At 37.8% G+C, this 20,245-nt stretch overlaps 3 protein-coding genes across 3 annotated transcripts; 2 read left to right on the forward strand and 1 right to left on the reverse strand.

Annotated features, from left to right (window-relative positions):
• Positions 1-961: 961 nt before the first annotated feature.
• LOC113679070 (protein FAM185A) lies at positions 962-4,061 on the reverse strand. The gene is made up of 4 exons (XM_027196016.2): positions 3,606-4,061; positions 2,760-3,183; positions 2,245-2,382; positions 962-1,512 (listed from the first exon to the last, which is right to left on the reverse strand). The coding sequence occupies exons 1-4, from the start codon at positions 3,951-3,953 to the stop codon at positions 1,256-1,258; spliced, it is 1,167 nt and encodes a 388-aa protein (XP_027051817.2). The 5' UTR covers positions 3,954-4,061; the 3' UTR covers positions 962-1,255.
• Positions 4,062-4,096: 35 nt separating this feature from the next.
• Positions 4,097-7,114, forward strand: LOC113679071 (prefoldin subunit 1). The gene is made up of 4 exons (XM_027196018.2): positions 4,097-4,160; positions 4,376-4,542; positions 4,994-5,078; positions 6,414-7,114. Exons 1-4 carry the CDS (start codon positions 4,128-4,130, stop codon positions 6,492-6,494), a joined length of 366 nt encoding a protein of 121 aa, XP_027051819.1. The 5' UTR covers positions 4,097-4,127; the 3' UTR covers positions 6,495-7,114.
• Positions 7,115-8,823: 1,709 nt separating this feature from the next.
• Positions 8,824-15,807, forward strand: LOC113679064 (kelch-like protein 2). The gene is made up of 5 exons (XM_027196014.2): positions 8,824-9,172; positions 10,685-11,016; positions 12,052-12,324; positions 13,426-13,736; positions 14,093-15,807. Exons 1-5 carry the CDS (start codon positions 9,136-9,138, stop codon positions 14,910-14,912), a joined length of 1,773 nt encoding a protein of 590 aa, XP_027051815.2. The 5' UTR covers positions 8,824-9,135; the 3' UTR covers positions 14,913-15,807.
• The last annotated feature ends 4,438 nt before the right edge of the window (positions 15,808-20,245 follow it).

A 20,245-nucleotide genomic window follows, 5' to 3' on the forward strand; every position in this document is an offset into this window, starting at 1 on the left:
AATACCTAATATCCAGTCAACCCTCAACGATTAAAAAGAACACCCACCGAAATGACTGAAAATTGATTTCAAACGCGTAGCGTAAAATTGTAAAGGCGAGGCTCACTTATTTTTTCCAACCTTCCACAAGATCACATTATAATCGGAGCTCGCACCGCGCGAATGCCATAGCCAGGAAAATCTGGTTAGGAAATCAAGTACGTCCGATCATCCTCACTAGGTGCGCTATTCTTACGCCGCGGATGACTCAGCCAAACGCGCACCCACCCTCAAGATTTGCACAGAGCGGAGAAGACTGTGCCCCCAAAAGTGATTTGTTTAAATGTTCCCGCCGAAGAAGGAGCGGGGAAGGGGGAGGGGGAACAACTCTCATGGAATTTTCTTTTTCCGACCAATGCGAAAATTTTACGTCACATTCAATTTAAATTAATGAACTCTCCTCCTAGGAACGGCAGAAAACTTTCTCAGGGAAGTCACCATCAATTTTTTAGTTGTTCTTTTTTTTTAATGAAAAAATATAACTCCAGGTTAGCGTGTAGAGTAGTATGTTGCTCGCACCAATCAGATCACCACATTTGGGTCATGTATATCGCACCAATCAGATTACCGCATAAGGGTATGTATCTCGCAACAATCAGATTGTCGCATTAGATTGTCCCATCTCAACCCGCCCAGCCAAAAAGAAATTCTTGCACGCTACGCATGCCTATGATTTATTTCGTGTCGGACTTCACTCAAAAGGAGGGGCTGTTCGTAGACGAACAGTTTTTAAACAAATGAAACGTGCACCATCAGCTCCAACAAAAATATCATAACCATTAAAATTACAATTTTCTCGATAGCGATTGGTTTAAAAACTCCTATTTTCCACGAATTCACTTGCTTAGTTGTTATCAGACAGTTTATCATTGAACAGTTCAATAAGCCAATCACATTTAAAGTTGTAATTTAAATCAACCAATCACTTTCAAAGTTATAGTTTAATTCAACCAATCACAACCTGGGTTTTAATCATCATAGGAACAGAAACATATACGCCTCCTTTGTCAGTCTTTTGATACAAATTTTCTCTTTTTTTCATGACTTGACTAATCTTCTTTCCTCGGAAATTGTAAATTTTGTGATTAATTGGTAATGACACCGAGTGGAGTCCAATTCGGTTTGTAACCATTCCAGGGATAAAAAAAAGTCAGAACATTACTTATTGTACCAATTAATTTACTGCTGTAAATTCCCAGTTCATTCCACAATGATATTAACTCAATTTGAGAGAACTAAACCAGTCTTCCTTCTCAAACTTCACAGTTCCAAGTTTTGCTTCCGCTTTGATCATTTTTACCCCTTCCTCCTTCTTGTCTTTTTTGTTAAGTTCTCCCGTCATGACGGTTAAGTTCCCTTCTGCACGTTCTTTGTCAATGACAACGTCAATGTTTGAATCGACGTGAATATGTTTTGACCTCACCAAGAACTCTGAAGAAAACGATTCCTGCAAACACTTGACGGTAATGTCTCCTGAATTTAAGAGCAAAAATCTACATTTGGGACAAAATTGTTGACACTAACCTTTTCAACTCCTTGTTACTTAATTTGTATCTCTTTTGTCATTCTTTAAATAACTGATTCTCCCCCTGTCCCCCCAAAACATTGTCACACAGTGATTCACTTGATCTTTTAGCTACCAACAAGCAACATTGAATGGAGGAGAGGGGGTTTTATCAATGATTCATAGTGCAGTGCAAAAAGTAGTGTTCTTCAACTCCTACAATTAACTGTTCAAACACAATTTGCAAAGTAATTTTGATCCTGATTGTATCTTCAGCTTAAGAACTCTTTGATTAATTGTGAGTGTACAACTAGTACTAAAACCAGACAATCATATTTAATGCCAAGACTTTTTAGATTTTTTTTTGGCCAAATTTGGTTGGGTACTCAATGTATGAAAAGTTAATTTAAGATTTTTAAATTTAACATTTAATACACCATGTCTCTCTACGTTCATAGCTCATCCCACTCTATACTCAGTGAGGGTTTTGTGATGGGGATAGTTGCTTGATAATCACATAGGAATGTGTAGAACAACAAAGTTTGTAAGACTGGTATGAGCATTAAAAATAATTTTCAACAACATAATTTGGAGGGTCTATCTCCATGTATAATACTATGTTCATTCAGAACGATCAACTTATTTGTTTCATACAACAGGCACTCAAAAATACACAGTGATTCAGCTTCAACATGCTTTACCTTCATTTGTGTTTAGCACTACATCCTCATGTTGAGATAAGTTTACATCTATGCTGCCTCTTCCTGTAAAAGCTTCCAATTGACCAGAAGTTGAACCAATTGATATGTTTCCATCCTCAGCACGAATCTCAGTAAAACCTGCAAGGAAGGATCTGATTGGAAAAAACCTGAGGGCACATTTGACAAGACACAGAATGTCTGTGCATGAGGATTTACCTCTCTCCTACAGGGATGCTTTGATTTAAGGTGGCTCAAAATACACCAATTCTTTGATTAATCAATGCTGCCACACATTTTAATCTGTTTCCCTGAGAGTGATATTAAAAACACATTTATCACCATGTTGCCAAATGAACTGAGGTGATCATTGCAACATTACAGCCTACAACTCAGAAACTAGTGCAGTAACCCCTATTAATTTGGAACCAGTGTTCCTCAACATATTTGTGTTCATTCCTTCCCTTCTTCAAACCTCATCCCATCACAAGGGCTCTACATTGTAAGACTGAACTCACCATGCACATCTCCTAATTTAATACAACCACTTTTAGATGCAAATTTGGCCTTTAGGAGATAGGTAGCTCCAACATCAACATCTCCATGCTCTGTTTTTAAATTAAATTCCTTCCCTTGTAACTTTTTCACAGATATCTTCCCTTTCTTCTTAGTTTCTAAAAATCCATGTTCAAACAGCAACTGAGACTGACATATGATGTCACCATAGTTTGATGAAGCTCTCAAACTTGATCCCTTCAGATTCTTCAAGCAGCATGCACCTTGGTTAGTCACCATTTCAAAGGGTCCACCTTCTAAGTCTTTGATATCAATGCTGGCATCACCCCTCACATTAATATCAACACCACATGCAGCAGGAACTTGAAAGTGCAGGGTGATGTTCTTTGTAGGGTACTGGTATTGTTGTTGTTCTGAGCATGTTACCTTCAAAAGGAAATCATGAAATTTAATCATTGGGTCCATTTGATATCCCAATTTGGAAAAATATCAAGAAACAGTTCGTACAAGTACTTATTGACCGAATGGGAGGGCTGGACAAGAAAATATCTGGCTTGATGTCATAAAAGAGGGCCACTTAGTTTGCTGTTTGGCCTGAGAAAACTCAGTCAATAATCACTTCATTATATGAACTCTACATATTGAGAATTTTGTTTCAACCTAAGTAGGACGTGTTGCACAGGCGCGCGTTTGATGGGATAGGATTGGAAAAGCTACCTGCAAGTAAATAGCCTAATGTTGAATAGTGCAACCAAGTGTGCTACATTACAAATGCCTCGCATGAAATGGGAAAATTTATTCGCATTGTATTATTCCTCTTTTAAAACACTTTTCTTAACCTTTTTTACCTCCAAATAGTCCTTGGAATTGGAGCTGACGGGTGTCACGTTGAAATTAATATCCTTCATAAATGAATTCTTTAAATCTGGTGCAAGATCGCCCTCATCGTCTGTTTCTAAGTAAACATTTCCTTTCACAGACTGACCATCAGTATCTACGTTCTCTATATATTCCATAGGATTCACTGGCTGTATTTTTACAGTGTACGGGCTCTGTACAACAATGAAAGGGGTATCTTTCGAGGAGGCGTCCATCTTCCATGCGAATACATCTTGAGTTTTGCCGCGAATTTGCCGACGATTCAAACAATTTGTCGCTCTGGTTACATATTTAAGCAGCTTTTCGACCCTAAACATCTCGAAAGCCTTTAATAATCCTTCAAATAAAATTATGCAACCCTCTACCTTCGTCGAGGAGATTTGAGTAAACCCGCCATATTGGATTTTGAGCCAATTCGGCGGTACCTTAGTTCAGCGCACACACACACAGATTTAGTCGTCAGGCCCTGCGCGGTTACGTTTATTTCCAAGATGGCGACTACATTTGATCAAGAACTACGAAAGGTAAATGCATCTATATTCTCATTTTTGACCATAACCTTATAAGTAACATTTTAGGAAAATAGGTGGATTCAAAAGTTCCACAAATCCTTAAAATTATCGTTTATGGTGGGGGGCAAATGTTATTATTCCTTAAGTCTCTCGGTTTCTTCTCTCATAAGAGAAAACTTCATATTGAGCATTCATTCCCTATTAACGGTATTTCAATTGATCTGTAGGCCTTCCAAGAACTCCAAGAAAAAATGATTGAGACCACGCAACGTGTCAAGGTGGCAGAAGGTCAAATTTTGCAACTTCGAAGGAACATGGCTCATTCCAAATTAACGGACCAAGAATTAGCTTCATTACCCTCTCATACACCCACTTATGAAGCAGTAGGAAGAATGTAAGTTTTATCGTGGCTGTTTTCATGATGTTAGGATTTTAAAAAAAATCAAAAAGATTTACTGTATTTGTATTACTTCTCACTGCACGTAGCAGTGTTAAAAAAAGCTGCTGTCTCCATCTTCATGCGCATGTATATGGAAATTGTGAAGACAGGGAATTCTTTCCATTTTAGCATAATTTTAACACTTAAACAGCATTTTGAGCACCATAATAGGTGGTTCTGAATACAATGACCAATAGGTTGTCAAACTCAATGTTTAGTTTCTTAGGGGCTCTTAACATCTTCCTCTGTTATAAACAGAGATTGGGTGCTGTATTTGGCCTTCGTTTTGTCACCCCCATCAGAAAGGGTATGAATGCCTCATCACTTTCAGATGTCACTGTGAATCTCCTTTCTCTCTGGTAGCCTCATGGGTTTCCAAATTTAATTTATTGACAACTTTTGACAGGTTTGTTCTCCAGCCCGTATCAGATATCAGAAAGGACCTTGCTCAGAAACTCCAAAGCAATGAGGAGAAGATCAAAAGCATTGAGGTACAGTACATCTTCGCTGGCATACTTTTTAGTGTCTTCTCAATATGAACTCCTTTCACTCCCAGGAGCGACCAACAAGGAATTTCTCATGACGATATGCATACATTTGTTGAGCAGGAAGGTAATAAGGAAATCAAAAAGGAGACTTTAATTGATTTAACATCAGAATTAAAATCAAAAGAAACATATGGTGTACAGTAGAGAGAATTTATATGTAGATCTCTGGAGTGAAAGGGTGAAGTTGCACATGTTTAGTGCAAAAATGTAAAATATTTTTATAGTAAAGAACAGAATTTAATATGGTGGACTTGTCAGTTAAAAGTTTATTACTAACTAAGTATCACATGTGGGTCGAATCTTTTGTCAGTTCTCCCTGTTCCATGTTCTTTAATTATATTCTCCACAAAATCTCAGTTCAATGTGGGAACTGTGGACAAAAAAACACTGCTAGAAATAATATTTATTAACTCTTGACACTCTATCTTCAATAATGATTTTCTCCACACTGCTCTCCATACATTTCCAAAGGTGCTGATCAGGAGAATTTGTTTGATAATCAAAAGCTTCTTAGGGTACTCTGTGATTATCTCCTCAATTCTCGCGACCTTCATTTGTGATTCAGGGGTGGTTTTGTATGGAGAAATTAGATGCTAGTTACTCTTTTGGGTTGAGGGATTAAGGGATAGCATTTAATAAACATGAAGAAACTTGAGGCAGGGAGGAGGCATGTATTCCCAGTTGGCTTCAGCAAGTTGTTAAATTTGCAATATTATCTATTTGGATCTTGGCCTTTACACCCTGTACTTAATAATGAAAATTCTCTTGTGGTTCTTACTCTGTACAAGAACAGTTGCACTTGCATGACACTGCTGTGATTTACAAATTTCTGATGGGTCTGACACCCAGCTATTTAAGTTCAAAGCTCACAGCGCACTCAGAAATGCACGAGTACTACACTAGAAATAGAGATCAAGTTAGCCTTCCCAAATGTCACGCAGTGACTGCTCAGCATTCATTCTTCTACAGAGCAGTAGAATCATGGAACAGTCTAACTGGTCAGACAAGAGACTCACCATCTATTCCATGTTTCAAGAAGAAAGCTGAAGTTGAAATTAGTGGCACTTAGTGTTTAGATAGTCAACAATGCATCTGCTTGTTTGCAAAATTGCAAAACACTATCACTGATGTTAATATATTTTTATATATATTTTTTATATTTTCTACTATTCTTGCCTAGTAAATTGATTCTGAAAAACCCTAATGGGACTGATCAATAAAATGTATTCCATACTGTATCTGTATACTAACCTGTAGTTTTTCCCTATTTCTCTACAGGCTAATAAAGAATATCTTCAAAGAAGTGTCAAAGAACATGAAGATAATATTAGAGAAATGCTTGCTAGCAGACCAAAATAGCCTTGCTAACATCCTGATATTTAATTTTTTATCTCAGACTTACCTTACCTTGAGCGTGAGTCAAGAGGGGTGCCTGGGTTTTTTGTCCCTTACCCTGCCAACTTTTCTTTCTTCTGTGATTTTTTTTATTCAAAATAAGGGGGGGCCCCCTAGGACCCATGGCCCCTCCCCTAGATCTGCCACTGCCTAAGATTATCTTGCATTACCATTTTTGAGGAAGATATCAGAGTGGAGCAGTGGATGGAAATACAAGTGGTTAAAGACAGAAAATTTCTTGGGTTGTATAAAATTACATTTACCAATTTTAGGCTGATGATGAAGATAAAGGCTGGCTGTTGCTATTAATGGTCTTTGTTACTAGAAAAAGGATAGTGCTCCTCAAGTTATGGAAAATTGTCATTCTGCACATGGTGTGTTTTGATTATATTTTGTGTATCTCATATGTATCTCTAAGTATTTTCCTTTTTTACCCTTGCTTACCTGTCAATGTAATTTAAAAACATGATTTTTGCTAGTTGTGTCAGTTTTGTTTTAAGTTCAGTGTCAAAGAAGAAGAATTGAAGTAGTTTGGGCCATATCTTCATGTTACTAGTAAATAGAAATATAAGATCCACAGCATATGTATCTCTAAGTCTTTTCCTTCTTTACCCTTGCTTACCTGGTTTGGGGAGAAAGATCTAAACTACCTTAATCCCATTACACCCTCATGTCAATGACTACAGTTTCCATACTGCTCCTTATACACTTCCTATGGTACTCACAAGGAAAATTTATGTACAATCGCAAGCTTCTTTAGTTTGCATTAATTCTTCTAATCCTAAAGACCTTAATGTTTGATTCAGAAGAAGTGATCCTGTGGGGAAAATTAGATTCCAGTTAATGTTTTCATCAAGTGAAGGACTGACAGTTTCTTTCGTTACAAAATTGGAATCTGACCACTGAATTTATTACAGTTAGCTTATAGAAGGGGCTGAAGTGATAAAATTGGATTAATGAGCAAAATAAGGTTTGAGCTAATATCACTATGAATCCCTCTCAATGGAATGGGAGTGGAACTGCTTTAAGACAAAATGGTGCAAAAGGAATTGTTTTCTCCCCACCCACTTCCCCCAGAGCCCTCCCCCCTCCCCCCTCCTTGCGCACTCCTCTTCTCAACCCTAAGACCTCTGCAGGCAGAGAGAAGGGTGGTAATCTGAGTGAAAAGGTCTCAATTGTACTAGAAACTAAACTATGCTAGCCCCCTTTGAAGTTCCCATGCTCGCAATTTACGTTCAATTCATTTCACTTATAGGAGTTCGCAAAAACATTTTAGACTTAACCGCACCCTGTGTCCATTTTCCGCAGAAAAAGCGACCTATATTTTTTTGTTGCATAATTTTGCTGTACAAATTGTTCCATTTAAATAAGAGGACTAAAAAAAATTCGAGGGGAAAAAAAGATATGGCTAAAACCGTGCTCAAAGCCCGTAACTCGACGATGTAAATTATAACCTCGAAATTAAAACTCAGGGGGAACGTTTTGAGTCGATTTCGTTTAAATTGCGTAATTTTTTTTACAAATTATATATTGTTCCATACGCTCGTGACTTTCTACCTATTAAGGTTTTTTTTTCGTGATTGACAAATCGGACTCCCGCTTCGTGGTCGTCCGATTTTGTTAATCACTCGTATGATTACAGACCGAATTGGACGACACGAAGTCCTGTTAATCAATCAGTCCAATTAATCAAAACTATGACAAAATTTGAGAAAGAAACTAGACATCGGTTATACGTTTTCATGGAAAAATCCATTAGTTAACTCAGCGAAATGCGAGGCAATAGCGTGCGCACATGACGCGATCTGTCCACTTAGATAAGCATGACGTGTAACTGTCCCTTTAACTGGCCTATTACACTTTCCAAGCATGACTTTACAACTTTACAAGCATGACGCGTACACTGTCCTATTAGTGCTCAAATCGGGCTGGTGATAACCAATCACGTTCGAGAATTTTGTTATAGTTTTGATTAGTGCCAGAACAGGCATGAGTGGGGTAAGTTTTGCTCATCATATTTCTTAAACAAGCACGGTGACCTATCTTTTAAATTGTATTTTTTCGAAACAGACATTGGTAGGGGTCATTTAGGAAAAGTTTTTAAAAAAATTTCGGTAGCTTTTTTTTTTTTTTTTCTGAGGAATCACCTTAAAAAAATATAAAAATACAATGAGAAAAAATGATAATATAGAAAAATCCGGCAAAACGAGCCTTCTCTTATAAACCCGCGATGGACCGCGTTCCTCTCCCCTCCCCAGACAAATACTACCAGTGGATGCTGAGTAACCGAGCCGTTAAGAAAGTGTCTTCAAGTAACTGCAGTGGAAACTCAAGTTCAAATATTTGGTTTGGTACATCTTGTATTTTGGAATACGGTGTAATCTTGTGTGATCTTCAGAACAAATCACAGAAAGCTGGGAAAAAGCACAGATTTGATGTCATGGAGAAATCAATCTTTTGTTAACTTTTCTCTCGATCGAATTCAAACATCTGTACACAATTCACTGCTACCAAGTTTATCTCGCTTCGATCTTCTGGCAATTTTTTTTTTACGATTTAGTGGCTTTCAAAGCTTACATTCATCAAGGAAAGCACAGTTTGAGTAATGTATACTTCTGTCGTGTCGAAGGAAACTAACTTTGGTGAGTATCAACAATCATAGTGTCACTTGCTAAACATCTTCCTAGTAACACCGAAGAAACTCGCAAATGCGGCCAGTGTTTTTACCACTGGACATTAGTTGTTAATGATATGACAGTAAAGCAAAGCGGTGATCTTTTTCATTTCCTTCTCAAACTTTTTGAATTGTTTCGAGAATTGTGTGGTCGACCTTCCGTTAAATGTATGAATTTGCTTACTCTTTACCGAATATGTTTTTCGTTCAATCGTGTAAACGAAACTATGTCATTTAATCGATTGGCGCCAATGGGCAAATATAGAAGCTTTAATTGGGCAGATTTCATATTTGTGTTTGTGATCACTGAAGCAAGGAATGTTCCATGTTTTTGAAATTTCACTACAAAAAATGGAAATTTAAATGCCAGTGATATTTTTCGTGCGTTGATTTCCTCTGAGATTTAGCTTAAAATTTTACGTAGAGAACGTTTATTTTTTTACCCCGTTTACTTATAATCGGTGGTGTTAACATGGTCGAGGAGGAAACGTAGTCTAGCTTTTAACAATATACACAATATACACAATACTCCTGAAAATGTTCGATGCTGTTTGTGACAAAGCAGAGAAAAAGCAAACAGTAGGAAAAAGAAGGTATTGACTGGTCTAGCCGTTTGTCTGTATGGGGAAAAACTGTGCCTTTGGTCTTGAGTTCAGCCCTCGGCCAAGCTCAATGATCCCCTCTCAGTAAATAACGCAGGTTTAGTGGATTCAGCTGTTTGAGGAATAATCAGTTTACTCCTGTATGTACTAACTAGTCCTATCCATTATTCAAAAAAGCCAGAACAGTCCTTTACAAAGCCATGTACCAGGTTTTCTTAACCCTTTTACTTCCCTGATTGAGTGAAACAGAACTTATCAGCGTAATGCCAACACAACATCAAGTTGACAAGAATAAACTGTTAATAGGGGATTTTTAATTGATCCAATACTAAATTCTCCAAAGGAACACCACCACAATTATATAGCAGACAATAAGGAGAATTGATAATAAGATCCTGGGAGTAAAAGGGTTGAGAAAAGTGTCGGCAGTAGAGAATATTATGCAGTTGCTTTACTTTATTCTTTATTTTTATAACGAAAATCCTGGTGAAGAAAAAAGGTACCCTGAGAATGTCTTTTTGGCTTAGTAACACAATGCAATGACATGACAAGGGTCAATTTTCAGATCCCTCAGTTTAGAGTCTAGGGCACAAATTTCTCTGCCACCTTGATTCCTACTACTGAATGCATGCATATAACCCTTCAACACCCAGATATTATTGACATGTAACTTCTCCTTATAACATCCATACATTGTTTAGCAAACAGGTAATGAGAATACTAAAACTTATCAGTTAGAAGGTGCTATCTTGATCTAACACCAATTCTCGTTACTAATTTATGATGAAATTTGTAGCAGCTTGAGAGCAGAATTAACTATCACAATTTGAGAGTGTAAGGGTCGATAATATTCACTAAAATTTGTTTTTTTCTCCCAGAAACAGAACAAAGTCCCCAACCTGAGGAGAAAGTAGTGATTCCTCCTTACAGGAGTCCAGAATGTCACAACAAATCTTTCCAAGTAATGAACACCCTGCGTGAACAAAACCAGCTGTGTGATGTTTTGTTGAAAGCGGCAGGAAGTGAGATTCCAGCGCACAGGGTTGTCCTCGCATCATCTAGTCCTTATTTTTTTGCAATGTTCACTGGGGAGCTGTCAGAAAGTCGACAAACTGTAGTAACCATGCGTGAAATTGATAGCCGTGCGCTTGAACTTTTAGTGCAATATGTGTACACAGCTGAGATCGAAGTCACAGAGGATAATGTTCAGGTAATAAATTCAATGGTTTTAATGCTTTTTTTAAACCACTGTGTAAGCTGTGACTTATAGGTACTTACAGTAGGTGCATGTACCTTTGCTCTGACAAAGGGGAAATGCTTGAAATGTCAGCTCTGAAACTCTTTGACCAATTATACTTACCCTGTTATACTCTCCCAGCAATGCAGCACCATGGTTTCTTTTATTAGAGACTTACTCCTTTACTCATAGATGTGTCTTCAATTGTGTAATAAGCTGCATCACACTTGAATTTTAATTGTTTCTACTTATGATCTGTTGGAGCACAGAAAAATATTTTGCTCTTTTTATCATGTAAAATAAATCTATTGAACTGAGGACAGACACAAAGATGATGTTACCGTGAAAAACATTTTTCTCTTTTTGTTTAGTAAAATAAATCTATGGAACTGGACAGATGCAAAGATGATGTCACCTTGAACAACATTTTGCTTTTCATTGTCATGTAAAATAAATCTATCAGCTGACAGAGGCACAGATGATGTCACCATGAACAACATTTTGCTTTTCAATTCATGTGAAATAAATCTATCGGCTGACAGAGACACAGATGATGTCACCATGATCAACATTTTGCTTTTCATTGTCATGTAAAATAAATCTATCGGCTGACAGAGACACAGATGATTTCACCATGAACAACATTTTGCTTTTTGTTGTCATGTAAAATAAATCTATCATTGGACAATATGCAGTACTTTCATCTAATATTTTGTAGCGACTTCTATTTTAATTCTCCAGGAATATATATTTTTTTGCATTATATGAATAATAAATGTCCATTTTTTGTGTTTCTGACATAGGTAAACCTCATCAACATTCCTTTCTCACTTTAACAAAGGGATACATTGTTGTATGTTGGTGACGCAGAATACCTCTGCCTAAAGTGGTGTTTACAAAGAGGACAGGCATCCTGTATCATAATCTTTTTTGGAAACATTGTGTAGAAAATGCACTTACAAATTGTGTGTACAAGTTTTGTAATTTTTTTTTTCATGTTTTTTTTAGGTTTTGCTTCCTGCTGCTAATCTTCTTCAACTAACAGATGTCTGTGATGCATGCTGTGAATTTCTGAAGGCCCAACTCCACTCCACAAACTGTTTAGGAATCAGAGCTTTTGCTGACATACATTCCTGCAGTGATTTAATGATTGCTGCCCACTCATTTGCAGAGAAACATTTTAGTGAGGTTGTTCAGGCTGACGAATTTCTTGCCCTGCCAACCATTCAAGTAGAAGAACTTGTCTGCAGTGACCAGCTTACAGTTCCCTCCGAGGAGAAGGTATCGTACCCCCCAAAAAACTGTAATTTAGTTCCTCAACCATTGACACCATAACAACAGTATGCATGTTCTCCTTACTGTTCTCTGTGCATATCTTGTGGTACATTGTATGAACGAGGAAAATTTGTTTAACAATCAAGAGCTTCTTTAGTTGGTGATCATTTCCTTTTTCCTCATGATCTTAATGTTTGATTCAGAAGTGATAAGGTAAAAATGAATAAGATACTATTCCCTCTCTGGAGTTAAAGGGTAAAGGTCATACACACATGCAAATGAATTCCTTGACTGCCAGACTGCTCCCTGGTTTCTGCCGAAGGTGACAAGGAGAATTACTAATCCTTTTGAATAAGAGACTATTTAATTGCATGGTCCCTCTCCTCCCCTCTGCTCTCCGCCTCTCCTTCATTGCAAACAGTATTTGAAGTCTCCCTGACTGTGTGAAGACACCCATTTGTACTCCTGGGTGAGAATAGACCCCTTTACCCTTTGACCCCAAAGAGTGACATGCATCTAATTTCTCCTCACAATATTACCCCTGGATCACACATTAGGGTCACAAGAATAAAGGAAAGAAGTTCAACTGAAGAAGTAGTTTGACAAATCCCCCTTGTCAGCACCTTGTATGGTGAACAGTATGGAGAATATGCATAATGATGCTATGTAAGGCTAAAAGTGTCCAGAGTGCAGTACATGCACCACAGGAAATGTATAGAGAACAATATGGAGACCTTGAAAACTGATGTTAGGTCGTAAAGGGGTTAAGCATTTACGTTAGTTAAGTATTTCTTGTAGTCAAAATTGATACCTTGAATAATCATCACAAATTGTTTTTTTTTTTTTTTTAACATACATGTTTTATATACATATACATGTCCCCCAATAGCTCATATAGCTGTAGTGTATTGATACTTGAATAAAATAAAGTTCATTGTTATTATTATTAATATAGCTTGTCGTTGCATAAGAAACAAAACAAAAAACAAAACCAAAATAAACAAAAAAGAAAAAAAGATAAACTTCACACGAACTTATTAGTCTTATGGAGAAAGACTTGTTTCAGAGCATGATGGCTTAAACGTATGTGTTTGTGTTGTACTGTAGGTATTCGAAGCTGTGGTTACTTGGGTGAATTACGACCCTGAACATAGACAGGATTGCCTGGCACAACTCATGGAGCACGTGCGACTCCCTCTGCTGTCGCGTGAATACCTCGTGAGTCGCGTGGAGACGGAAACACTGGTCAAAAACAATAACATGTGCAAAGATTTTCTTATCGAAGCTATGAAATATCACCTGCTCAGTAATGAACAGCGGTCATCTGTACAGTCACCGAGAACTCGTCCCAGGACACCGATTGGATTGCCTAAAGTGATGTACGTCGTCGGAGGCCAGGCGCCCAAGGCTATACGAAGGTAAGAAAGTGAGCAGGAGTCCGTTTTATGCCGATTTAGTATATCGAGAATTTCTTATTTTTTCACATGTGTACAAGGAGTATTATTTACTGTTATGCAAGTGGAGCTCTAGTTATTTAACGCTTTTTTTTCCATTTTCATCTTAACAAACATAATTATAAGCATACAAACAAAGCACTTTTTATTGAATTAAGCATGTTTAAGGCTTAGTCTTGACATGTGAAGTGAATTTATCCTTGCTTCCCCGTAAGCTGTCGGTTCCTTTTTTTTATTCAATTTTGTCGAACATAATAGTTCCGTAACATGGAAAAATAAAGCGGCTCGAGTTGACAATACTTGTTTTGTTTTACTGTCAGTGTGGAATGTTACGATTTCAAAGGAGAGAACTGGTATGCTGTGGCAGAGATGAACTCTCGTCGGTGCCGTGCTGGAGTAGCCGTGCTAGACGGGCTCGTTTATGCAGTTGGCGGCTTCAACGGTTCACTGCGCGTTCGCACAGTCGACTGCTACGATCCTGGGAAAGACCAATGGCGTCCTGTGGCTTCCATGGAGGCGCGGCGCAGCACACTTGGTGCGGCAGTAATGAATGGACTGTTGTACGCCATAGGAGGATTTGACGGTACAACGGGACTCAACACTTGCGAAGTGTATGACCCCAAGATAAACGAATGGCGATCTATTTGTCCGATGAGCACCCGAAGAAGCAGCGTCGGCGTAGGCGTCCTCAACGGTCTGCTTTACGCCGTCGGCGGGTACGACGGCGCGTCGAGACATTGCTTGAGCTCAGTTGAGTGTTACAATCCAAACTCAAACGAATGGGGTCTAATGGCCGAAATGAGCACGCGGAGGAGTGGAGCGGGAGTGGGTGTGGCCGATGGGCTCTTGTACGCCATAGGCGGACACGACGGGCCGCACGTGCGGAAAAGCGTGGAATGTTTTAATCCGGAGCAGAACCAATGGCGATCGGTAAGCGACATGAGCATGTGTCGTAGGAACGCTGGTGTGGCCTCGGTTAATGGCTTGCTTTTTGTTGTCGGAGGCGACGACGGCTCCAGTAATCTGTTTTCTGTTGAAGTTTACAACCCCCGGACAGACCAGTGGGGCTTACTGTCAACCTTCATGACGATAGGCCGCAGTTATGCGGGAGTCGCCGTGATTGACAGGCCTAATACCTAAGGCAGTATGAGACTCCGAGTGTTTTAGATTTGAAATGTTTGTTTTAATTTATTCCCGGGAAAGTTGCGCTAGCTGAGTGAGTCCTGTCGTGAACAAGGATGAGGTTGTTGTTCTTTGCGTTCCTGGATGTAGGGTGGTGTATATTTCGGAGAGCCATTGGTTAAGAGCCGTTTGTTAGTTTCGAAGAAAAAAAGAGATTTTATCGCATGATATTTAATAAGAAAGAACAAAAAAGTGAGCTAGGACGAGATCATGCACACTTTTGGCCGTTGTGTTTGGCAATTTTATAAATTTTATTTAACTAAACTGTCTTACTGAATACTGTAATGTAAAATACTAAAGAAAAAATAGGGCGTAATCATGCATACTTTTGGCCGTTGTGTTTGGCAATTTTATAAATTTTATTTAACTGAACTGTCTCACTGAATACTGTAATGTAAAATACTAAAGAAAAAATAAAACGATAATATTTCGCAAAGGCGTAGTTACATAAGGGGTAAAAGGGTAAGCTTTATTTTACGAGGGTGACCCAATCAGCCTTAAGGCTGGTATCCAGAGGGGCCCTGGATTAAAAAGTACAATAATTAAACAATAAATAATAATTTAAAATACGGGATGTGATAATTTAAAAATACAAAATTTAAAAAATCGTGAACATTTATCAAAAATCTAAAGAAAGAAAGTGACTCCGCGTTCTGCATGTAACGAGGCAACAAATTAAAAAGGGTTGAGCCCGAATATCTAAAAGTAAATTTCCCAAGGCTTAGCTTAGGTTGGGCAGGTGCAAATCGGTTCTTCTGCGAGTGTTATGGCCATATACATTGTAGTTTCTAATAAAATAGTTATATCAGTAATGAAGTACTAGCTTACTTAGGCATTTATAAACTAAAACACATTTGTGTCTTTTCCGTTTCATTTCTACCTCAGCCACCCTAGAACACTTAAAGTGTCTTTAGAGGAGTCACGCCAATCGATGTGGGCAGCACGATTTTGTAACTGTTGAAGGGTTTTACTGAAGGTGACTGACAGTTCACCCCATGTAGTGTCGGTATAACACAGGATTGGCTCAATAAGGGTATTATAGACACACCTCGCTGCGTTAAGAGTAAGGCAAGGCTGGTATCCAGAGGGGCCAGTTAAACACTCGAATAGAAATTCCATGTCTACGCGCGCCCATGTATTCTTCTCTATGTATCTCGCACCAATCATATCACAGCTTTCTTGTAAATGATGTCATGGAAGCAGGTGGCTGTGCACAAAGAATGACATAAACCATAAATTTTGGGCTAATTTTGGTAAGTGTAATGGTTTGTGGCCTTAACAAGAGCCTCGTCGATTAAGGTCGAGATTTATCGGGAAATGCAAGGTTCGCATTTAACTGTATTGTCTCATTTTTTAAGTTAAAACGTGTTTTTCCCCGCTCCTTTACTCACAACTAACACGCCAAACAACTTACATTCCATCACGCACCGATGCATTTTATTTTTGCGAAGAAGTATTTAGGCAATAGACCATAAAATACCTGTGTGAATTCAAATAAATTAGTTTTTCTTCCCTTCTCTTAAGGTGAAGTAATGCGATATTTTGGTGCGTTTGAAAGCTTCAGTCTCCCGTCTCAACCCGCCTAGGCAAAAACAATATGAAGAATGCGTACGCCACTTAAAGAGAACAGAAAAAAACTATAAACTTAACCCGTTAATATCAGCATACACGCCTTTGATATTCTCAACCTTTGATAAAAATACTGATGTAATCATGAGGGATAATGTTATGCTAACTAAAGTCGATTTTAACTTACGAAAATATTAAGCCAGCAAACGTCATGCTGCTCGTAAATTTAACATCCCCAACCCCCACGCAATAACTTTTCGCGACCTATGTTTGTAGTTTTAATGATGTCCATCACTGAAGGGAAATATGGGGATACCCAATTCATTTAGTAGATCTAATACCAAAAGTGGATATATTTACGCATAATCAGACAAAAAATTTTAACAGGTGGGAAATCCGGAGGAAGAGAAAAGTGACTCACAGAGTTAAATTCTCAAGCTGATAGACGTAATCCTGATCACGTTGTACCAATAGATTAGAAAATCAAATCAGTTGAAGTAAGCTTAAAGAGAGAAGAGAAGAGCAAAATGGTATACCATTACACATTTACAATAGCACCATGACCCTTTTTAACTGTGCTCTCTAAGGGAAATGTATTTATTATTAAATAGATAAGAAACTCCTTTATAGAAACAATTGTAATAATTTCCTGAAAGAATAAACTATTTAAAGTTTAAATTTGGTGGTAGAGGAGCTATCAAGTTGCTCTCTCGGTTAATTGTACCTCCCATTCAGGAGCATGTGTTTGAATAAGTTCTTGATTCTTGGAATGCAATTGTTCAACTGTTTTGTCTTTCTCGGTAACTAGTCTTTACATTTCTTCAAACAACGTTTTGATTTCCATATCTAAATTGTCGTGTTTCCTTTTCCAGTCTTCAATTTCATTCCTTAGGAAGGAAATTTCCTCTCTAACCTCTACAACAGATATTGTCTGCTGTTCAAAGATATGAAATTTATTTGACTTACTTTTCAGGGCTTCTCTTTTTCTGCCCTTTGGTGTCTTTTTGTATTCACCTTTGACATCTCCAGCTAGTTTGCGAAGAGATTGATGGATCTTTTTCCTGACTGCTGGGTCACATTACGACGAAAAAGTTTTTAGTGAGCTTAAAGTTCCTAGTAGATAAGCTATCTAGTCGTGGCTGGCCTCTCGTTCTTTACGTTGTTTATTCACAGGCAGAAAGACGTCGACAAATTCAACAATCAAGGTACGGCACATAAGCTTGTTCTTATTAAAAATACTCCAGAAATCAAACTGTAGGGCGAAATAATCTTAAAAGTGTTCTTTCATATGTGCCTAGGACAATTCTTACTGTTTACGCCGAAAAAAAACAGCAAGCACTGCTCCAGTGATCTTTTCACAAAACTAGTCAACTTAAATCCGAAGGGAAAAACAATGGCGGGCAAACAAATCAGGCGCAGCTACTTAGTTTGAGACGAGTTTACCGCTTCCTGTACAGCGTTGCAGTCACAATAGTTGCACATTCTATTTAATTGTACCTCCCATTAGCTCATCAAAGCTGGAAGCGATGATTGCGTTCTTCAAAGAGAACTTTGCCGAAAATGAATTTCCATTACGTTCAAGGTAAACTAATTAATTTCAAATTTATAAGATATTTTGTCATCTGATATCCGGTACCTGCTCTAAATATTCCATGGTATGATAAACTTAAATAAACAAAACAAAACAAATGGCGTAAAATTTATGTAATTAAAACTGTCAGTTTGCCAGGATTTTTTTAAACCAAAACATTGTCTTCTTGGACGTGACCAATCTTTCTTTATTTCAATTAATAACGTGTTTCAGCCTTTAAAAACAGTGAAAAAAAAAATAGACTTATCCCCCGGCTTGGGACTCAAGAATCGTTTCTAGAACAGTGCTAGGTTTAGTATTGAGCTTAATTTAACTACTTTATGTACACGAACAGTGGGTTTGTTTGTGTTGAGAACGAAGACAAGTTAAGCCAATTGTTTTTTGAATATCAGAAAGTATACTCACGAAAAATTAAATCAAAACTTAAAACCTTTGAGACCAATAAAAGGAGAAATTTTTCGGGTTTACGGAAAAACAACTCAACAAATAAGTGCTGTCTGATTCAACATGCATTTGTGATCAGCTGAGATTTATTCAAAACTCAAACGTAATGTAAAGTCTTGGATAAATATACAAAAAAAAAGGTCACTGAATGTCATTTTAAGACTGAATGTTGACATATTGTCTTTTGGGTTAAAATAATTTTCCATGTAACTCGCAAATTTTATTCCACATGTCGACATTCCCTCCCCCCCTTCGAACAATGCGTCGTTACCCTCTTCCAAATTGCTTACATTAGGAATGCAGTAGATTTAAAACAGTAAGAAAATGTTTGACTGTTTTCGTCGCCAATCCGGCAAACTTTCACTTAATCAAGGACATCATCTTTGAGTAAGTTTGAATATAAAAGAGGCCTTACTACTAATAACATTTCGCAAGATCTTCGTCTGTTCACGAAGATCACCTGGAAATTTCCATTCCAATTCGTTGCAACTGTGACCTCTGCAACGACAACTGCAACCTCTCACCCTACAAATTTCAATTTGTAGGGTGAGAGGATTTGTTAATAAGTACATTATCATAATCGTTTTTCCAATTTCCAATTTCAACAAAGTTTACTCAAACCCATACTCAGTGACCGAAATTTGACCCCATGATGACATTCTTTCTCTCTTTCTCTCTCTCCCTCTTAAATGTTTCAGTGTACTTTAGAAACAATAAGACTGTAAACAAAACTTCGAGATTTTTCTCGTTTTCTTTAATTATGCATGGACATTTGTTTTGGGGGGGAAACACTTTTCGTTTCGTCGAGTTCTGAAGAAAGAAGTCAGAATGGCAGAATTTGGCAAAAAGATTTTTCCTTGCTTTAATTATGTCGTTTTCGTACTCAACGGGGACCTCTGCGAAGGTATGAGTTGTTACCTTAGGTAAGCAGTTCTGTGTAACACGAGTCGCGGCTTAGCAGGTTTTATTTAGTTTAGGATAAAAGAGACAGAATTGACCAAAGACATAAGTTAGGGTGAGATCAAGCTATAATGACCTGAGGTAAAAAGTTTCAATGTTGATTAGATGGTATGGCAGCAAAGAAGTAAGAAATTTTCATTTCTTTGCAGGTCAAAATAATTAAGTCGAACTGATATGAAAGGAATCGCGTATTCAGTCTTGTTAGGTTTCACACCTCAACACAAAATTCACCACCAAAATTTTTTTTCTCTAAGGAAGTAGTATTCAATGATGATGTAGAAATGTCGCATTTCGTTGAATTCAGATTACCAAATTGAATTGAGGTTATGTAAAATGGATCACGCGAACTTTTCTTCCCTTTCTAACTCGTGAATTGCGCGCATGCGCAAAAGCGAGTGTTCTAGATATGATGTGAAGAATGGCACTCGCTTGCTCGCTCGCTCGATTGGTCGATTCCTGTAAACTTTTTTTCGATTTTAGGCTTTTGGGTGCATTTGATAGTTTTTGGCGAGCAAAAAACAGACGAAATGGCGCACTTTGTTGCTAAGAATAGTGGTGGGGTGAAAAAGAAGCCAATGATAATCTTAAAAGAGCTTTTTTTTTCGTTTTAGTTTCAACAAGCGGCGCCAGCGACTGGCAGGCATGCAAGGATCCACACTGAAATAACAGAACAACCTTCGCTTTTCATAAAATTGTAATTTACAATCCTTGAACTTGAAAACAATCC

This window comes from Pocillopora damicornis, chromosome 3 (genome assembly GCF_964200805.1).
Source record: "Pocillopora damicornis chromosome 3, jaPocDami1.2, whole genome shotgun sequence".
Taxonomy (NCBI): Eukaryota; Metazoa; Cnidaria; class Anthozoa; order Scleractinia; family Pocilloporidae; genus Pocillopora; species Pocillopora damicornis.